This window comes from Bufo bufo, chromosome 4, assembly GCF_905171765.1.
Source record: "Bufo bufo chromosome 4, aBufBuf1.1, whole genome shotgun sequence".
NCBI lineage: Eukaryota > Metazoa > Chordata > Amphibia > Anura > Bufonidae > Bufo > Bufo bufo.
In genome coordinates, this window is record NC_053392.1 from 451242417 (window position 1) to 451261763 (window position 19347).

Below are 19347 nucleotides of genomic sequence, written 5' to 3' on the forward strand. Positions count from 1 at the left end.
TATTGCCCATCACTGGTAAGGACCAGGTCCTTCTGGAGGATGAAGTTTAGCCCAATCACTGTGGTGGGCTAGATGCTACCACTATTCTGGACCTGAACACTAGGGGGCTAAATGGTCCTTCCCAGTGATGGGGAATAGGCAGCTGCTGTAGAGAGAGCTATTGCCCATCACTGGTAAGGACCAGGTCCTTCTGGAGGATAAAGTTTAGCCCAATCACTGTGGTGGGCTAGATGCTACCTCTATTCTGGACCTGAACACTCTATGAAGTTTAGCCCAATCACTGTGGTGGGCTAGATGCTACCTCTATTCTGGACCTGAACACTAGGGGGCTATATGGTCCTTCCCAGTGATGGGGAATAGGCAGCTGCTGTAGAAGGAGCTACTGCCCATCACTGGTAAGGACCAGGTCCTTCTGGAGGATGAAGTTTAGCCTAATCACTGTGATGGGGTAGATGCTACCTCTATTCTGGACCTGAACACTAGGGGGCTAAATGGTCCTTCCCAGTGATGGGGAATAGGCAGCTGCTGTAGAGAGAGCTACTGCCCATCACTGGTAAGGACAAGGTCCTTCTGAAAGATGAAGTTTAGCCCAATCACTGTGGTGGGCTAGATGCTACCTCTATTCTGGACCTGAACACTAGGGGGCTAAATGGTCCTTCCCAGTGATGGGGAATAGGCAGCTGCTGTAGAGAGAGCTATTGCCCATCACTGGTAAGGACCAGGTCCTTCCTGGAGGATGAAGTTTAGCCTAATCACTGTGGTGGGCTAGATGCTACCTCTATTCTGGACCTGAACACTAGGGGGCTAAATGGTCCTTCCCAGTGATGGGGAATAGACAGCTGCTGTAGAGAGAGCTACTGCCCATCACTGGTAAGGACCAGGTCCTTCTGGAGGATAAAGTTTAGCCCAATCACTGTGGTGGGCTAGATGTTACCTCTATTCTGGACCTGAACACTCTATTCTGGACCTGAACACTAGGGGGCTATATGGTCCTTCCCAGTGATGGGTAATAGACAGCTGCTGTAGAGAGAGCTACTGCCCATCACTGGTAAGGACCAGGTCCTTCTGGAAGATGAAGTTTAGACCAATCACTGTGGTGGGCTAGATGTTACCTCTATTCTGGACCTGAACACTAGGGGGCTAAATGGTCCTTCCCAGTGATGGCGAATAGGCAGCTGCTGTAGAGAGAGCTATTGCCCATCACTGGTAAGGACCAGGTCCTTCTGGAAGATGAAGTTTAGCCCAATCACTGTGGTGGGCTAGATGCTACCTCTATTCTGGACCTGAACACTAGGGGGCTATATGGTCCTTCCCAGTGATGGGGAATAGACAGCTGCTGTAGAGAGAGCTATTGCCCATCACTGGTGAGGACCAGGTATGTACCATACGGCGCATGGAGTTTAGGCACCACCCAAAGGATAAATGAAAAAGAGGCAGATGACGGGAGGAGAGCGGAAGTGCCCGAGCTCTGATCATTCTCCAGCAGCTCCATCCTCTTCACCACTAGCAGGAATTCCATTACGATGATGCCGGCTGATGTTTCAGAAACCGCTAAGAAGAAGGTGTCTCTGCTGGAAGCCGCCCGCACCCGCTATGAGAGCCTGCAGATCTCCGATGACCTCTTCGGTGACTCCGAGGACAGCAGTGGGAACCCGTTCTACACTACGTCCCCGGACTCATCTGCTGAGGCGAGCTCCTCCGAGGAAGATGATGCTGCAGAAACCCCAGCGAGCTATGAGCCCGGAGATCGGCCCGACATGCCCGGTGACATGGGGCCTAAAGGCGGGAGGCGCAGGGCTGTGGACGGAAAGGACGGTCCGGTCCAAGACGCCGTCCACCCTTGTGATAAGGAGCAGGAAGGTGGACAGGCGACTATGTGTGATGCTGGCTGCCAGAGAACGCCCGAAGGCGACGTGGATGAGGAGGATGGCTGGTCCTCCACCCTTCAGCATGTGCCCAGCCCTAGATTCAAGGAGACTACTGGTAAGGAATCCATCATCAGATGGACACATGCCACTGCCTGGGATCTCTCCTGGTAGATTGTGCCCAGCCTCCATTTTCTCTTTCTATGGCTGTAGATCATCTTGTTTCCATAATCTGGATATTTGTTTTTAATAATCAATTAGGAGAACTTATCTCCTTCATAACATTTGTTGCTCTCAGCTGTCCTAAGGTCATAGAAGTTGAAAGCCGCATGAAGACTTTTAGAAGTGGGATTTAGGCTACTTTCACATCTGCGTTTTTTGCTGGATCCGTCAGGGGATCAGAAAAAAACGCATCCGGTATATAATACAACCGTCTGCATCCGTCCTGAACGGATCTGGTTATATTATCTCTAAAATGACTAAAACGGTCTTTTGTGTCTGAGAAAACGGATCCTGCACCATTGACCTACATTGTGTTTGATGACAGATCCGTCTTGATCGCTTTCCTATGACGCACTAAAAAAAACGCTGCTTGTAGCGTTTTTGTGTGCGTCATGGGAACAGAATGCATTCCTGTGCATGCCAAACGATTTTGTCCCCATTGACAATGAATAGGGACAAAATTGAAGCTGTTTCCTCCGGTATTGAGATCCTGTGGGAGGAAAACGCAGATGTGAAAGTAGCCTTAAAGGGGTTGTCCGGGATTAAGGACTTTGTTCCATTAGTACAAGACAGACATACATATAACATACATCCATGTCCTATCTTTTCCACATGTTTCTGATAGGAAATTCTTTGCCGGAAGTGAAGTTTTCTTAGACTCGGTGACGTACCGGGTCTCTTGCAGGAGCGCTGAAGCTTCTTCTTCCGGCTGCTCAGGGAGCCCAGTGACGTCATCGGAACTGATGGGTGGGCTTCAGCGCTGCTCTAGCCAGTAAAACAGCTAGGACAGCGCTAAAACCCGCCCATCAGAATCGGTGACGTCACTGATCTCATACTGCCAACATACAGAGGACGATGTCCCATATAAAATTCAGTTGAGTTTAGTCTGGGCATAGGAATTGACATCAAAGTGGGCAGCCAGCCACAGTTTGCTGATTTGAATAAGTAAATGTTGTTTGTAAAGGTTAAATATGACGAGGGGCCACTGATTTCACACTGCCAGCATTCAGAGGGTTAAAGGGGTTGTCCGGTTTCCTATATTGTTGACCCATCTTCATGATAGGTCATCAATATCAGATCAGCGGGGGTCCCATTCCCAGCTGTTTGAAGAAAATAGGCCGGAGTGGCTGTAAATACACTGCTCTGCCACTGCAATGTTGATAGCGAGCGGGTGAAGACAACGCAGTGCTCACAGGGGATCGGCCGCAGCCTTGACTCCCACCCTGAGGATTCTGGGTATAAAAAAGCTGCTATCAAAGTGAGCACAATTTTTACTGATTTCAGTACTTTTGGTGGGGTTCACTTCTGTGTTCTTACTTACCTTCTTCTTCTCCACCAGAGGAACAGATAGGCCTCTTTCTCACGGGCAAATTTTCCATACGGGTGCAATGTGTGAGGTGAACCCATTGCACCTGCACTGACTCCGGACCCATTCACTTCAATGGGGCTGTGCAGATGAACAGTGATTTTCACACATCTCTTGTGCGTTGCGTGAAAATCGCAACGCACAAGCGGCCATGTGACGGACCATGTGATGAGCGCAGTGACATCACCAAAGGTCCTTTTCTCCCAGGTCATCAAAGAAGAAGAGAAGAGAAGCCAGGCAGCGCGATCAAGTGGATAAGGTGAGTTTATTTTTTTAACCCCTCCATCCCTAATTTCTGTATTAAGAATGCTATTATTTTCCTTTATAACCATGTTATAAGGGAAAATAATAAAATCTACAGAATACCGATCCCAAGCCCGAACTTCAGTGAAGAAGTCCGGGTTCGGATCTGGGTACCAAACATGCCGATTTTTCTCACTCGCATTAAAACGCTTTGCACTCGTGCACATTTTTTTTCCGCAACGCACCCACATCCTATCCGGTCCTCACACGCGACGCCCATCTGAAAGAAGGAAAATTTCCAAAACCCACTTTTTAAGGACCAGTTCAGGTCTGAAGTCACTTTGTGAGGGTTACATAATAGAAACCACCCAAAAATGACCCCATTTTAGAAACTACACCCCTCAAGGTATTCAAAACTGATTTTACAAACTTTGTTAACCCTTTAGGTGTTCCACAAGATCCATTAATGGAAAATGGAGATAAAATTTCAGAATTTCACTTTTTTGGCAGATATTACATTTTAATCCATTTTTTCCAGTAGCAAAGCAAGGATTAACAGCCGAACTAAACTCAATATTTATTACCCTGATTCTGTGGTTTACAGAAACACCCCACATGTGATCGTTAACTGCTTTACGGGAACACGGCAGGGCGCAGTAGGAAAGGAACGCCATATGATTTTTGGAAGGCAGATTTAGCCCCCGTGATGCACCCCTGCAGTAGAAACTCAAAAAAGTGACCACATTTTGGAAACTACGTAATAAGGTGCCAGTTTTATTGGTACTATTTTGGGCTACATATGATTTTTAATTGCTCTATATTACGTTTTTTGTGACGCAAGGTAACCAAAAAATTGATGTTTTGGCACAGTTTTTGGATTTTATTTTTAAAAACATTCATTTGACAGGTTAGATCATGCTCTATTTTTATAGAGCAGGTTGTTACGGACGCAATGATATCAAATATGTCTACTTTCTATGATGTTTGTTTGTTTTACATAATAAAGCATTTTTGAAAACAAAAATTAGGTTTTTGTATCTCCATTTTCTGAACTCCCTATTTTATTTTATTTTTTTCTGCCGATCGTCTTGTGCAGCGGCTCGTTTTTTGCAGGAAGAGTTGACTTTTTTTGGTATCATTTTTGGGTACATATGATTTTTTGATCATTCATTATTACACTTTATTGTGCAAGATGACCAAAAAATTGGCTGTTTTGGTGCAGTTTTTATTTATTTTTCACAGCATTTACCTGAGGGGTTAGGTCATGTGACTTTTTTTATAGAGAAGATCATTACGGACGTGGCAATACCTAATATGTCTACTTTTTCTTATTTATTTAAGTTTTACACAATAATAGCATTTTTGAAACTGAAATAATGATATTTTAGTGTATCCATAGTCTGAGAGCCATAGCTTTTTTATTTTTTGACCAATTGTCTTAGGTGAGGACGGGGTGCGGGAGGTGACGGTTTGATTGGTACTATTTTGGGTGGTATATGCCTTTTTGATCGCATGGTGTTGCAATTTTTGTGATGTAAAATGGCTTTTTATTTTTACACAGTTTTTATTTTTAATTTTTTTACGGTGTTCACCTGAGGGGTTAGGTCATGTGATATTTTTATGGAGCTGGTTGTTTATGACGTGGCGATACCTAATATGTATACTTTTTTAAATTTATTTCACTTTAGCACAATAATAGCAGTTTTGAAGCAAAAAATAATCATATTTTAGTGTCTCCATTGTCTGAGAGTGATAGCTTTTTTATTTTTTGACCGATTCTCTTAGGTAGGGTCTCATTTTTTGTAGGATGAGGTGACTGTTTGATTGGTACTATTTTGGGGTGCATACGCCATTTTGATCACTTGCTGTTGCAATTTTTGTGATGTCATGTGGCAAAAATAGCTTTTTTTTACAGTTTTTATATCTTTTTTTTTTTTTTTCGGTGTTCACCTGAGGGGTTAGGTTATGTGATAATTTATAGAGCTAGTTGTTATGGACGTGGCGATACCTAATATGTATATTTTTTGTTTATGTATTTCACTTTACCAGAATAATAGCAGTTTTGAAACAAAAAAATGATGTTTTAGTGTCTCCATGTTCTGAGAGCTATAGTTTTTTTTATTTTTGGGCCGATTGTCTTAGGTAGGAGCTCATTTTTTGTGTGATGAGGTGACGGTTTTATTGATACCATTTTGTGGGACATACGCCTTTTTGATCGCTTGGTGTTGCACTTTTTGTGATGTAAGATGACAAAAATGCCTTTTTATTTTTTTACACCGTTTTTATTTTTTTTATGGTGTTTATCGGACATGGTGGATCATGTAATATATTTATAGAGCCGGTCATTACGGACGCGGTGATACCTAATATGTGTCAGGGTTTTATTTTCTTCCGTTTTTTTTTATTATAAAATAAAGGGAAAGGGCGTTTTTTTTTTCCTTTATTAATTTTATTACTTTATAAATTTTATTAAAAACACTTTTTTTTTTTTTTTTTTTTTTTTTACTTTTCTTTTTTTACTTTTTTTTTTTTGTTCACTTTTGGGGTCTGATCCCCTCTGAAATGCATTACAATACATCTAAGAAAAAATGTGGGGGATTGAGTCAGCACAACCTGTATGTAGGTGCACATCACTATGGCGAAATACATATACAAACGGAAAATACAAATGTGATTTGTATTTTCCGTTTGTATATATTACAATTAGAGTTGTTGCGATACCAAATTTTTGATTCGGTTTCGATACCATGAAAAAGTATTGCGATACTCGATACCATTCGATACCACGCGAAAAAAATAAACAAAAAAAGCCACGTGCATTCCTCATTTTTAAAAAAGGCGAATCGCGCAGTTTTTATTTTATTTTTTCTGTTCCGGCATTCACCACCTAGATTTTTTTTTTATATTTTAATAGTTTGGACTTTTCTGACGTGGCGATGTAATATGTTTATTTATATATTTTATATGTGAAATTGGGAAAAGGGGGGTGATTTATACTTCATATTTTAGTGTTTTTTTTTTTTTCACTTTTTATTTAATAACTATTTCCCCCCTTAGGGGCTAGAACCTGGGATCTTTCATCCCTTTTCCTATTCACCCTGATAGATCTCTATCAGGGTGAATAGGACTCCACACTGTCCCTGCTGCTCTGTGCTTTGTGCACACAGCATCAGGGATGTTACCATGGCAACCAGGGCTTCCTGGCTGCCATGGTAACCGATCGGAGCCCCAGGCTTACACAGCTGGGGCTCCGATCAGAAGCTGCCACTGCACCACCAATGAGGGGGAGTGGAGAGGTCCCTGTGGCCACTGCCACCAATGATTTTAATACTGGAGGGTTGAGAGGGGCCGGCGCACTGTGCCACCAATGATTTTAATGGGATGGGGGGATTGAGGAGGGGGCACACTGCACCACCAATGATTTTACCCCTTTATACAGGAGGCGGGTACTAGCAGATCAGCGGCAGTTAACTGCCGCTGATCGCAGCTCCCTGTCAGGGGCAGGGTGCCGGCAATGCGATTCTGCTGCCGGCACCCGCCTCCTGTATGTGTTAAAGACTGACTACTGTATATGAGTCCAGACTTTCACTATTAGGCCACACAGAGCGGCGCCCAGCGATGTCTCAGCACTCACCATTTAGTCCTGGGCGCCGCTCCGTTCGCCCGCAGTGCCCCATTACTGTCTCCTCTCCTGCTCCACATGCTGCTGATTACTATCGGAGCGATGGGAGGAGACATCAGCTTCACTAGTGGGCGTTCCTTCTCCCTGGCTGTAGCGCTGTCCAATCGCAGCGCAGGGAAAAGGAACGCCCACTAGTGAAGCTGATGTCTCCTCCCATCGCTCCGATAGTAATCCTATCATTGGTGGCGCAGTGCGCCCGCCCCTCCTCCGCCCCTCTCTTCTCATTGCCGCCCCTCCTCCACCCCCTCTCTTCTCATTGCCGCCCCTCCTCCGCCCCTCTCTTCTCATTGGTGGCAGCGGCAGCAGCACAGGGGGAGGGAGGACAGCTTCCTTCTCCCCGTGCTGCTGAGAGAGAACATGAGCGCGCCGATAGCAGCGCGCTCATGTTCAGAGATACTAGACTGCGCAGCAGCGCAGCCCAGTATCGAAAAAACGGAAATCCCGGTATCGTATCGATACCGGGACAAAAGTATCGATTGGGTATCGAAATTTCGATACCCGCAACAACCCTAATTACAATACATCTGTATTGTAATGCATTGCCTGTTAGCGTATGACATTGAGTCATACACTAACAGGTTGCCTAGGAGACCCAGCCTGAGACTGGATCTCCTGGACACCCGTAGAAGGCAGGTCCCGATGCCGTGCAAGGCATTAGGCAGCCTCTGCACGGCATTGGGCTGCCTTCTGACACATCGAGTCCCCACCACAGCAGCGCGGGGACTCGATGCGCTCCCTCACCTGACACAAACCCCTCCTATGTCGCGGTCAGCGCGGACCGCGGCATAGAAGGTGTTAAACCGCCAGCATCGGCTTTTACAACGATGCCAGCGGATACAGCAGGGGCCCGGCTACCAGGGACTGCCGGGCCCCTGCAGTGATCACGCGCGCACTGCTCCGGTGCCCGCACGATCACATGACGTACTATTTCGGCAAATTGCGGGAACGCAGTGGCTTCCATGACGTAGTAGTACGTCATGTGTCGGGAAGGGGTTAAAGAATGCTATTTTCTATTATAACCATGTTATAATGGAAAATAATAAAATCTACAGAACACCTAACCCAAACCCGAACTTCAGTGAAGAAGTCTGGGTTCGGGTCTGAGTACCACATTCAGTTTTTTCTCACGCGCGTGCAAAACGCATTTTACTCGCGCGGTAAAAACTGAACATCAGAACGCGATCGCAGACAAAACTGACTGCAATTGCGTGCCTACCCGCGCGGGTTTCTCGCAATGCACCCTGAACGCATACGACCCTCACTCGCGACGCCAGTGTAAAGGGCCATAAAGTAACACATGCCAATTTTCTGTTTTTTGCATTTTTATTTTTTTTTTGCTCCCTGCCTTTCCAGAGCCATAACTTTTTTTGTTTTAATCATTTCACATGAGGGTTTTTTGTACTTTTTAGGTCACCATTTAATATTGCATACTGTGTAGTAGGAAGTTGGAGGAAAATTCCAAATAAGGGGGGGGGTTTGGGATAAAAACACAATTGCAACATACAGGTGAAACTCGAAAAATTAGACTTGTGCAAAGTTCATTTATTTCAGTAATGTAAATTAAAAGGTGAAACTAACATATGAGATAGACTCATTACATGCAAAGCGAGATATCTCAAGACTTTATTTGTTATAATTTGGATGATTATGGCTTACAGCTTATGAAACCCTAAAGTCACAATTTTGAGGTACCCTTTGCTCAGGGGATACGGATTAATTACCGTATTTTTCGCTTTATAGGACGCACTTTTTTTCCCCCAAAAGAGGGGGGAAAATGACAGTGCGTCTTATAAAACGATGGTTGACTTTTTTTACAGGGCTGACACGGATGTATCGCCGGCCGCTATGCTGCACAGTGTGGCCGGCGATACATCAGTCACAGTGCGGGGAGGGAGGAGGGGCTGGAGGCAACTCACACCGGGCCCCGCGCACAGAAGTCTCTTTGTATGTAAAATCTTTCATTAATCCTTTATACCGTAAATCGCTCTCCTTTTGATAAACTTTACTAGCCTAATCGCCTGCATCAGTACTCACTATGAATGTAGCGTGCTGTCCGGCCGGCGTGTGACTGACGTCACGCTCCTCCCACTTCATTAATGAAGGTATAAAGGATTAATGAAAGATTTTACATACAAAGAGACTTCTGTGCGCGGGGCCCGGTGTACTACAGTGACTGCACCGGGCCCCGCTGTGAGTTGCCTCCAGCCCCTCCTCTCTCCCCGCACTGTGACTGATGTATCGCCGGCCACACTGTGCTGCATAGCGGCCGGCGATATATCAGTGTCAGCTAGTTTATCAAAAGGAGAGCGATTGATTCAGGATTAAAGATTTTACATACAAAGAATAAAGTACTGTGATGCTGTGAAACATAGGGCCATGAGGGGGACCAGCATAAGATGCTATATGTGTGTCACCCACACATATAGCATCTTATGCTGGCCCCCCTCATGGCCCTATGTTTCACAGCACACATCCCCCATAACAGTGCATCATCCATAGATCCCCCCCCCATAACAGTGCATCATCCACAGATTCCCCCCCATAACAGTGCATCATCCACAGATTCCCCCCCATAACAGTGCATCATCCATAGATCCCCCCATAACAGTGCATCATCCACAGATTCCCCCCCCATAACAGTGCATCATCCATAGATCCCCCCCATAACAGTGTGTCAAAATATTTTTTTTCTTATTTTCCTCCTCAAAGACCTAGGTGTGTCTTATAATCAGGTGCGTCTTATAAAGCGAGAAATACGGTAGCTGACTACCGTGTAATACTTTGAGCCTAGAATATTTAATCTTTTCACAAAAATCAAATTTTAAGCTGCAATTCCTTTTTATTTGCATTACTGAAATAAATGGACTTTTGCACGATATAGTTTCACCTGTAGTTTTATGGGTTTTCGTTTTTATGGCATTCTTTATGCAGTAAAACAGACCTCTTCCCTTCATTCTCTGGGTCAGTATGATAACAGTGATACCACATTTATGTTTTGTTTTTTTTTCTTGTGATTTAATACAGAAAAAAAATAAAAAAACTGGAAACATTTTTTAAGGGAGTCTTTCAGTCCTTCTCCTTAACATCCTTTGTTAGACTCATGTTTCACACTATAGGAAAAAGCATTGGCCTCTCTGGTGGCCAGGACCTTTGAAGTTCGCATAGACTGGTGCTTTTTCCTATAGTGTGCAAGCACACCCACCACTGCTGGACTGCAGGGTGGTTGTAAGTATGGCTGAAACGATTACTCGAATTAATCAATTAACTCGACACAAAAAAATCCTTGATGCTAATTTTATGCATCGATGATTCGTTTGTGCCATGTAACCACGGAGTATGAATGAAGAGCTTGCTATTACTCGTGCTCCTTGGTCACCTGCCTGCCCGCACATCGCTGCACACATCATCAGGACCTGGTGCACATAAGCGCGCACTATGACCTGATGCTGTGTGACGTTAGGTTCCAGTGCAGCGTGGGAAGAAGAGGATGGAAGATCTCTGGAGTGTCGGCAAAGTAGACAATATGGAGAACACAATACCATAGTAAGTGGCTTGTATTAACTTACTCTACATAATAAATGCCAATTGTTGACGTGAGTCAACCCCTTTAAGGGTTCAATAACGAAATCAAAAATCACTGGTGAAAGCAGGCATCCTTGCCTTGTTCCATTTGAAATATCAAATACATTAGACGTGCACCTATTGTGCCGTACCAGGGCATTAGGCCTAGAATAAAGACTAAGTAGTATTTCTTTACAACTGCTTGAAGGAATTCCCAGTTCACCCTATCCAATGCTTTCTCTGCATCTAAAGATTAGAGTGTTTATACTAATAGATTGGCTCAAGGGCCCTTTACACGGGCCGACAATTAAACAGATGATCGCTAATCAGTGTTACTAGTAACGCTCGTTAGCGATGATCTGGTGGTGTAAATGCACTGACGATTGCCCGCTGAACAAGTGAAACTCTCTTTCATTGGGTAATTGTTTGTGAAGCACAAAAAGAAAAATCTTAGTTTCCCAGTGGCAGATTGTGCTGTGTAAACATGCTATACTGCCAGGAAACAAGTCAGTATGCGGAAGAGCGATGGCATTAGCGATCGCTCCTCCCCATACTCTGGAGGAGTATACTCCGTCTCCTTCGCTAGCAATCAGCATCTTCCTCCTGATAGATCATCGTCCCGTGTAAAGGGACCATTAGAGACAAACTTTTATGCCACAATTGTGGGGAAATTTCTGTCAAATAATGGCACGTTTTAGACCATGCCCTTTTCCCATAAAGTCTGACCCCTACCCTCTAAGGCTACTTTCACACTAGTGTTTTCAATTCCGCTATTGAGATCCATCATTGGATCTCAATAGCGGAAGAAAACGCTTCAGTTTTGTCCTCATTCATTGTCAATGGGGGCAAAACTGAACGAAATGGAATGCATCAAAATGCATTCCGTTCCGTTTGGTTGCGCTCCCATCGTGGACAGAATAACGCTGCAAGCAGCGTTTTTCTGTCCGCGATGTGGTGCGGAGCAAGACGGATCCGTCCTGACACACAATTTAAGTCAATGGGGATGGATCCGTTTTCTCTGGGAACGAATGCCTACTTATTTCCAGAGAGAAGAACCAACAACCATCCCTGAGGAAGGAATTTGTTAATTCCAAAATGCGTCTGAGGTTTTTTGGTTAAAAAAGGCACCCATCCTAAGGGTGACGTCACACGGAACTATCGCTCTCGAGGATTACCAGCTTGGTCTCCCTCGCGCGCACGAGTCACTGGCCGGGACCGCGCACGCTTGTAGAGGAAACCTGAAGACTCGAACACTCCAGCAGTACTACTGAGAATTACAGCGGGGATCCCGTACACCAGTCCAGCACAGGCAAATTGCTATTTCTTGCAGCATCAACCACAAACTTTTCTCCTAGGTTGATTATCACGGATTAGGAGTGTACGCGGATTTGGTGGACATTGGTGTGTAAAAATTCACTTATGTAGAACTTGATTGCAGCAATAATTCTCAAAAAAGTTTGGACAGGGACATGTCTACCGTTTTGTAGCATCCTCGCTACAAAAGTCTATAAACATCTGGAAAGTGAGCACACCAGTTGCTGGACTTTTGGGAGAGGAATGTTGTCCCATTATTGTCTGATGTAGGATTCAAGCTTGTCAACAGTCCTGGGTCATTTTTGTCTGGCTTTTCATTTAATGATGTGCAAAATGTTTTCTGTTGGTGAAAGGTCTGGGCTGCAGGCTGGCCAGTTCAGCACTTGGACTCTTGTGCGAAGCCATGCTGGTGTGATAGATGCAGTAGGTGGTTTAGCTTTGACTTGCTGAAAAAGAGACATTGTCTGGATGGAGCATATGTTGTTCAAAAACCTTTAGATATTGTTCAGAATTGATAGTGCCTTCCCAGATGTGTAAGCCGCCCACTCCATAGGCACTAATGCAGTCCCATACCATCAGAGATGCAGGCTTTTGATCTGTACGCTGATAATAAGCTGGGTGGTCTCTTTCCTCTTGAATTTGCAGGACATGGCATCTGTGGTTTCCAAAAACAATTTAAAATTTTGACACCACGGAACAATTTTTCTATTTTGCCTCAGTCCATTTTAAATGAGCTTTGACCTGATGGCATTTCTGGATCGTGTTGATATATGGTTTCTTCTTTGTATATTACAGCTTTAACTTCCACTTGTGGATTGCATTGCGAACCATATTCATAGAAAATGATTTTTGGAAGTGTTTCTGGGCCCATGCAGTGATTTCCAGTACAGAATCATGCCTGTTTTTAATGCAGTGCCTCCTGAGGGCCTGTAGATCACGAGCATCCAGCATTATCTGTTGGCCTCGTCCCTTGACCACATGAATTTCTCCAGATTCTCAGAATTTTTAAACATTATGTATTGTAGATGGTGGGATATTCAAAGTCTAGGCCAGTGATGGCTAACCTCCGGCACTCAAGCTGTGGTGAAACTACGACTCCCAGCATGCTCCATTCATTTCTGTGGAGTTCTGAAAACAGCCAAGCAAGTGTGCATCTTGGGAGTCGTAGTTTGACCACAGCTGGAGTGCCGGAGGTTAGCCATCACAGGTCTAGGCATTTTTACGTTGAGGAACATTTTTCCTGAAATTTTCAGTTTTTTCACAGATTGGTGAACCTCTGCTCATCTTTGTTTCTGAGAGACTCTGCCTCTCTAACATCCTCTTTATATACCCAGTCATTTGACTTAGTAGCAAACTGCTCCTCCAGCTGTTTTTTTGTTAGTACCACTTACTTTTCCATTCTTTTGTTGCCCATTGTGACACAGTGAGAGGTTTGGTCTGGGAAAACAGGTATTTTCCTCCCAGCATGTGCTGTTGGGCTGATTTAGAGCCAGGTGAGGTCAAATGCCGGATCGGATTTTAAGTGCCGGCCTGGGTTTTGGCAGCACCTGGCTGTCACTAAATAAGCAGTTGGGCTCAAAAGCAAGGCGTGAATTGCTACTAACACCGCAAGGTGACTTTTTGCTTGTTTATGACTGCTTGTTTTGTCATTTGCCTAAAGTGTGAATAAAACACTGAACTGTTTGATCCAAAGAACTTGTTGCCTCTATACTGCGTCCGCTAATCCTGTCTACCAGAGCGAAACCCCACACCATGTACCAACTTTTTTTTAGATGTATTACTGCCTTCAAATTTTAAAGGAGTTAATTTTTTTTCATGAAATGGTAAAATGTCTGACTTTTAACATCTGATGTGTGCTCTATGATCTTTTGTGAATAAATTATGCATTTCATCATATTCTGTCTTAATTTATATATATATTTTACACAGCCTCACAACTTTTTTTGAAATTGGGGTTGTAAGTGATTGCAACTTACAATTATGTGTGACATGTTATAAAATACATTTTTACAGTTCCGTATTGACTTTATCACAGTGAGTGGACAGCACTCAGGAATGTAATGTAGTTGGGAATGGTTTTATTGAAAATACACCAACGTCGGGATAAAGTCACTCCTAACTGCATTACATTCCTGAATGCTGTCCTTCACTGTGATAAATGTTTGCATACCTTAATCTGGTGGCAGGAAGGATTGGGTGGGGATTGTGCACCAACCACTAGGAGGGTGGTCAGTGACGTTGCACCTTTAGGCTTCATGCGCACAGTCATATTACGCCTCTATGTTGTATGGAACTGTACTAGTGTATAGTAATCTATAGGTATATGTCTCCAATTTTATGTGCAGTTTTAGGCTTTGTTCACATCATGTTTATGTTTTATTTATTTTTATTTTTATTTTTACTATATACACCATGGCATATATGTCAAAGAGATGCATCTAACAAATGCCTACATTTGGGTTCCATTGTAAAAAAAAAAATGTAAATAAATTATATATTTAACATGTCTGTTTTTATTGGATGTCGTATGAAATAGCACAGTTTAATACGCTGTTCCATTCTGTTTGTTTTTTGTTGAGGTATAGAGGTAATACTGACTTATATTGGGCAAATTGAGGCCAAAAAGATACTCTTTGGCCTCCATCTGGCTAATGTAACCTAATGAATACCTACTTTTAGCACGTATGTCAGGATGTTAGCATAGCCTCATTTTGTTAGATTTCATCTTATGATCTTGCTGGCAGAATACCAGATTATTTTAAGTGTTTTACAATTGTGAGTAAAAATGTTTCTGTTTGTTTGCAGGGCCTACCCGCATAATGCCATCCAACTCCAGTGCAATAGATTTTTTTCAACTGTTTGTCCCTGATAATGTGATTAAAAGCATGGTGACTCAGACCAATATGTATGCTAAGAAGTTCCAAGAAAGATTTGGATATGATGATGCATGGATAGATGTCACTCTTGCTGAAATGAAAGCATTTCTGGGCTACATGATATCAACTAGTACCCATCATTGTGAATCTGTGCTAAGCATATGGAGTGGTGGATTTTATAGCAACAAGAGCATTTCACTTGTTATGACACAATCACGATTTGAGAAAATTCTTAAATTCTTCCATATTGTGGCTTTCCGCTCTAGCCAGACTACCCATGGACTTTACAAGATTCAACCCTTCCTTAACTCTTTGCAGAATAGTTTTGATTCCTCTTTCAGACCTTCACAAACACAGGTAAATCTGTCAAGAGATGTATGTATAAATGTTTCGAAGCATGAATAACACCATAATTGTGTGACCAGGTGAGGATCATCTCACCTACATGGTATTTTCCACTAGCTAAACAAGTGTCTCCTGCAATTGCTCTGTTCATTGTTAGAGATTTCAGCAGGGAGTGGAAAAAGTTGTAGACAGCAACACTATCCTTAGGAGGAATGAGAGCACCCAGATTACAGGGGAAAGATCCCAGAGAGAGATCATGCCGACACCATCACTATAGCAAGAAGCGAGAACCCATAACAGGATCTACAGGGAGAGATTACCCTGGTAGCATCAGTGTATAGCTACGTTTCCCAACCTTTTCTAGCTTTGGGGATCCACTGAAAATAAAATTCTCAAAATAAAAATGTTTCTAAAGAGAATAAAGGCTATAACAAGTAATAGGAAACTACTCATAAATCAATGTACATATTTTAGGCTTAAAGGTTTTTTTTTCATCTCAGACAATTGGGGCATTTCGCTGAGATATGCCCCCATTGTCTAATAGGTACAGGTCCCACCTCTGGGACCCACACCTACACCGAGAACAGAGTCCTGAAAGTGGTGGAGAGCGCTTGTGCAGCCAACCTCCATTAATTTCTATGGGCCCGCCGAAAATAGCTGACCGCTGGCTCGGCTATTACCATCTGCCCCATAGAAATGAATCGGAGTGGTGGCCGCGCAGCACTGTTCGCTCCCATTCACTTCTATATGACCCCATTCTAGCGATATGACCCCATTTGTCTCATATGGGAAAATCCCTTCAGTGGTAATATGTAAAGGGAATTATGTCATACCACCAATTTCAGACCTCAGGCCAGATCTAAGTTAGAAAACTCTGTGCCACCACACACAACGACCTGATGCCAGTCAGCATTAGAATGAAATATGAGATGGAGTACACAATGTCATGTTGCTGGGCTTCTTTGCCAGTTCAGAACCACTAGTAGCTGCATGGAGCAACTGTCTGGATTCCATGAAACCCAGGCTTCCAGGAATCGTTCATGTAGTTCGCTGAGCTTTTGATAAGCTTCTTTTATGGACAAGTCCTTTTCTTTAATAGGATGGTTAAAGTGACACATCAAACAATTTTTATCACATAGTAACAACCTTTATGTAATTTTTTATGAAAATGGGTGGATGGTTTTCTGAATAGAATTGTCTCCTAAGCTCCTGTTTTCTTTCAGAGCTTCCTCTAGATGAACCTGCATGCGCTTGATATCACCTTCAAGTAGAGTTGTTCGGGATCTGCCACAAATTCAGGGTTTTTTAATGCAGTTCTTGAGGGTAAAATCAGGTGTGGATCATAAAAGGAGAGAAAGTATAAAGGACATATACAACTTCTGTATTTTAAATTCACTCTTGTTCCTGGTTTCAGTGCCTGTAACACTGTGTAACAACACTACCACCAAAGCCTCGTCTAGTGAGAACAAAGGCTGATGCATAGCGCTCTCTTTGATGTTTCCAACATGGTTGGTGGCCATCATTATTGCTCAGTGTGAATCGACTTTCATCAGTGAACAGCACTGAGGCCCACTGGCCCCTCGCCCAGCATAGATGCTCCCTGGCCCAAGCAAGACGATGATGCCTGTGTCTGCTGGTGTGGTCAGGTACCCTTGCCTAGCACACAGACCACGCTGATGTAAACGGTTTTGAATGCTCTGACATGACACTTGTGTGCCTCTCACCTCCCTTAAATGTGCCTGGAGTTGTGTGGTATTCATCACCTGGTTCCGCAATGAGAGTCAATGAGAATTTAATTATGTTCCTATGGAGCCCTACCATAGGCAGGGGCTCCATAGAAACTAATATGCAGCAGCCTCCTGTCACAGAGTAGGACGGGTCTGCTACTGTACATGCTTCGGCTTCCCCGATCCCTGCCCATGGGAGCCAGAGCACACCCAGAAGTGTGCCCTTCTGGGTTTTAGGGCATACAGATGCTGTAGTCACATATAACCACGGCATCTGAAGAGTTAAAAGTCAGCGACCGGCATTACCACCAGTCGCGGAAATTAGTGCTGGGTGTCTGCTGTTTAAAACAGCGGACACCCGGCAGCTATGGTGCCTGCTGCAAGCCATTTTTAAATGCATGTCCTCCGACGTAAATTTGTGCATCTGTAATCAGTCAATACTTTGTAGGACCACCTTTAACTGCAATTACAGGTGCAAGTCTTTTTGGGGTATGTCTCTACCAGATTTGCACATCTAGAGGCTGATATTTTTGACCGTTCTTTGCAAAATGGAGAGCATTTGTGAACAGTCTTTCCACAGATTCTCAATAGGATTTAGGTCTGGGCTTTGACTGGACCATTCTAACACATAATATGCTTTGATCTAATCCATTCAATTGTAGCTCTGGCTGTATGTTCAGGGTTGTCCTGCTGGAGGGTGAACCTCTGCCCTAGTCTAAAGGTTTTTGCTGCCACTGCCAGGTTTTCCTCCAAATTGCCCTGTATTTAGCTCCATCCATCTTCCCTTCAACTCTGACCAGCTTCCCTGCTGAAGAAAAGCCTCCACACAGCATGATGATGCTGCCACCACCATGTTTCACAGTGGAGATGGTGTGTTCAGGGTGAGGTGCAGTGTTAGTTTTACGCAACACATAGCATTTTGCATTTAGGCCAAAAAAGTTTAATTTGGTCTCATATGACTCGGGCAGCTGCTCCCAACCACTCCTATTGCTTCTGTCATGTGAGCCACAATGGACAGCAGCTGTAACTAGCCCCCTGATTGGTTCCTGGTAAAACACGTGCTGATTAGCTAAAAATGGATTGGAGGGCGAGGCTTAGCGCAGTCGGGAAGTGTAGCGTTTTCTGGTAGTATGGCTTCCTGTACACTTACTTGTCCATTACTCAAGGCTGATGACTACCTGCTAGTTCATGACCTGGTGTGCTGAGTGGGCTCTGGCTGCTCTCACTGTTGCTGCATGAGGTGGGTGAATCTGTGTTTTCAACATACAATAAGCTAATGTTAATTAGCCTTTAATGCACTACAAAGTCCAGCAAGCTATTTATGCTCTGCAGTAGGCCTGCACGATATATCGCCAAAGCAATCGTATCGCGATAATCGCCGATTGTGATATGGCGATTTGGCCGACCCAAAAATGCAGCGATTATTTTTCGCTTTGTAAGAGGGAAGAAAATGACCGTGCGTCTCATAAAGCGATGGTTGACTTTTTACGTGGCTTACACTGATGTATCGCCGGCCGCTATGCTGTTATGGGGGATCTGTGGATGACACTGATGGGGGGATCTGTAGAGGACACTGATGGGGGGATCTGTGGATGACACTGATGGGGGGATCTGTGGATGACACTGATGGGGGGGATCTGTGGATGACACTGATGGGGGGGATCTGTGGATGACACTGATGGGGGATCTGTAGATGACACTGATGGGGGATCTGTGAATGACACTGAGGGGGGATCTGTGCATGACACTGATGGGGGATCTGTGGATGACACTTATGGGGCTCTGTGGAGGACACTTATGTCATCCACAGATCCCCATAAGGGTTATCTACAGATCCCCCATCAGATGCATCAGTGTGGAGGGAGGAGGCGGGGACACTCATGGCGGGGCCCGGTGTAGTGACTTTACTCTAATACACCGGGCCCCGCAACTGTTAAACATTCAATCAGATCTATATCTAATTATATATGCTCTGTACGGTACTTACTGTAGTACCGCAAGTATAGCATTAAGACGGCGCAGACCGGCATCTCCCTCGGTCATGCGCCGCCTGCCCCAGCTCCCTCGGTCATGCGCCGCCTGCCCCAGCTCCCTCGGTCATGCGCCGCCTGCCCCAGCTCCCTCGGTCATGCGCCGCCTGCCCCAG

General features: G+C 44.3%; 1 protein-coding gene across 1 annotated transcript in view; it reads left to right on the plus strand.

Moving 5' to 3' along the window:
- The first annotated feature begins 1459 nt into the window (after positions 1 to 1459).
- The window catches only part of PGBD5 (piggyBac transposable element derived 5), a 127888-nt gene continuing 110000 nt past the window's right edge, over positions 1460 to 19347 (plus strand). Inside the window, exons 1-3 of the mRNA XM_040429415.1 lie at positions 1460 to 1750; positions 1898 to 1983; positions 15059 to 15486. Of these exons, the coding sequence (XP_040285349.1) occupies positions 1524 to 1750; positions 1898 to 1983; positions 15059 to 15486 (741 nt within the window). The 5' untranslated portion in view covers positions 1460 to 1523. The remainder of the gene's footprint in view (positions 1751 to 1897; positions 1984 to 15058; positions 15487 to 19347) is intronic.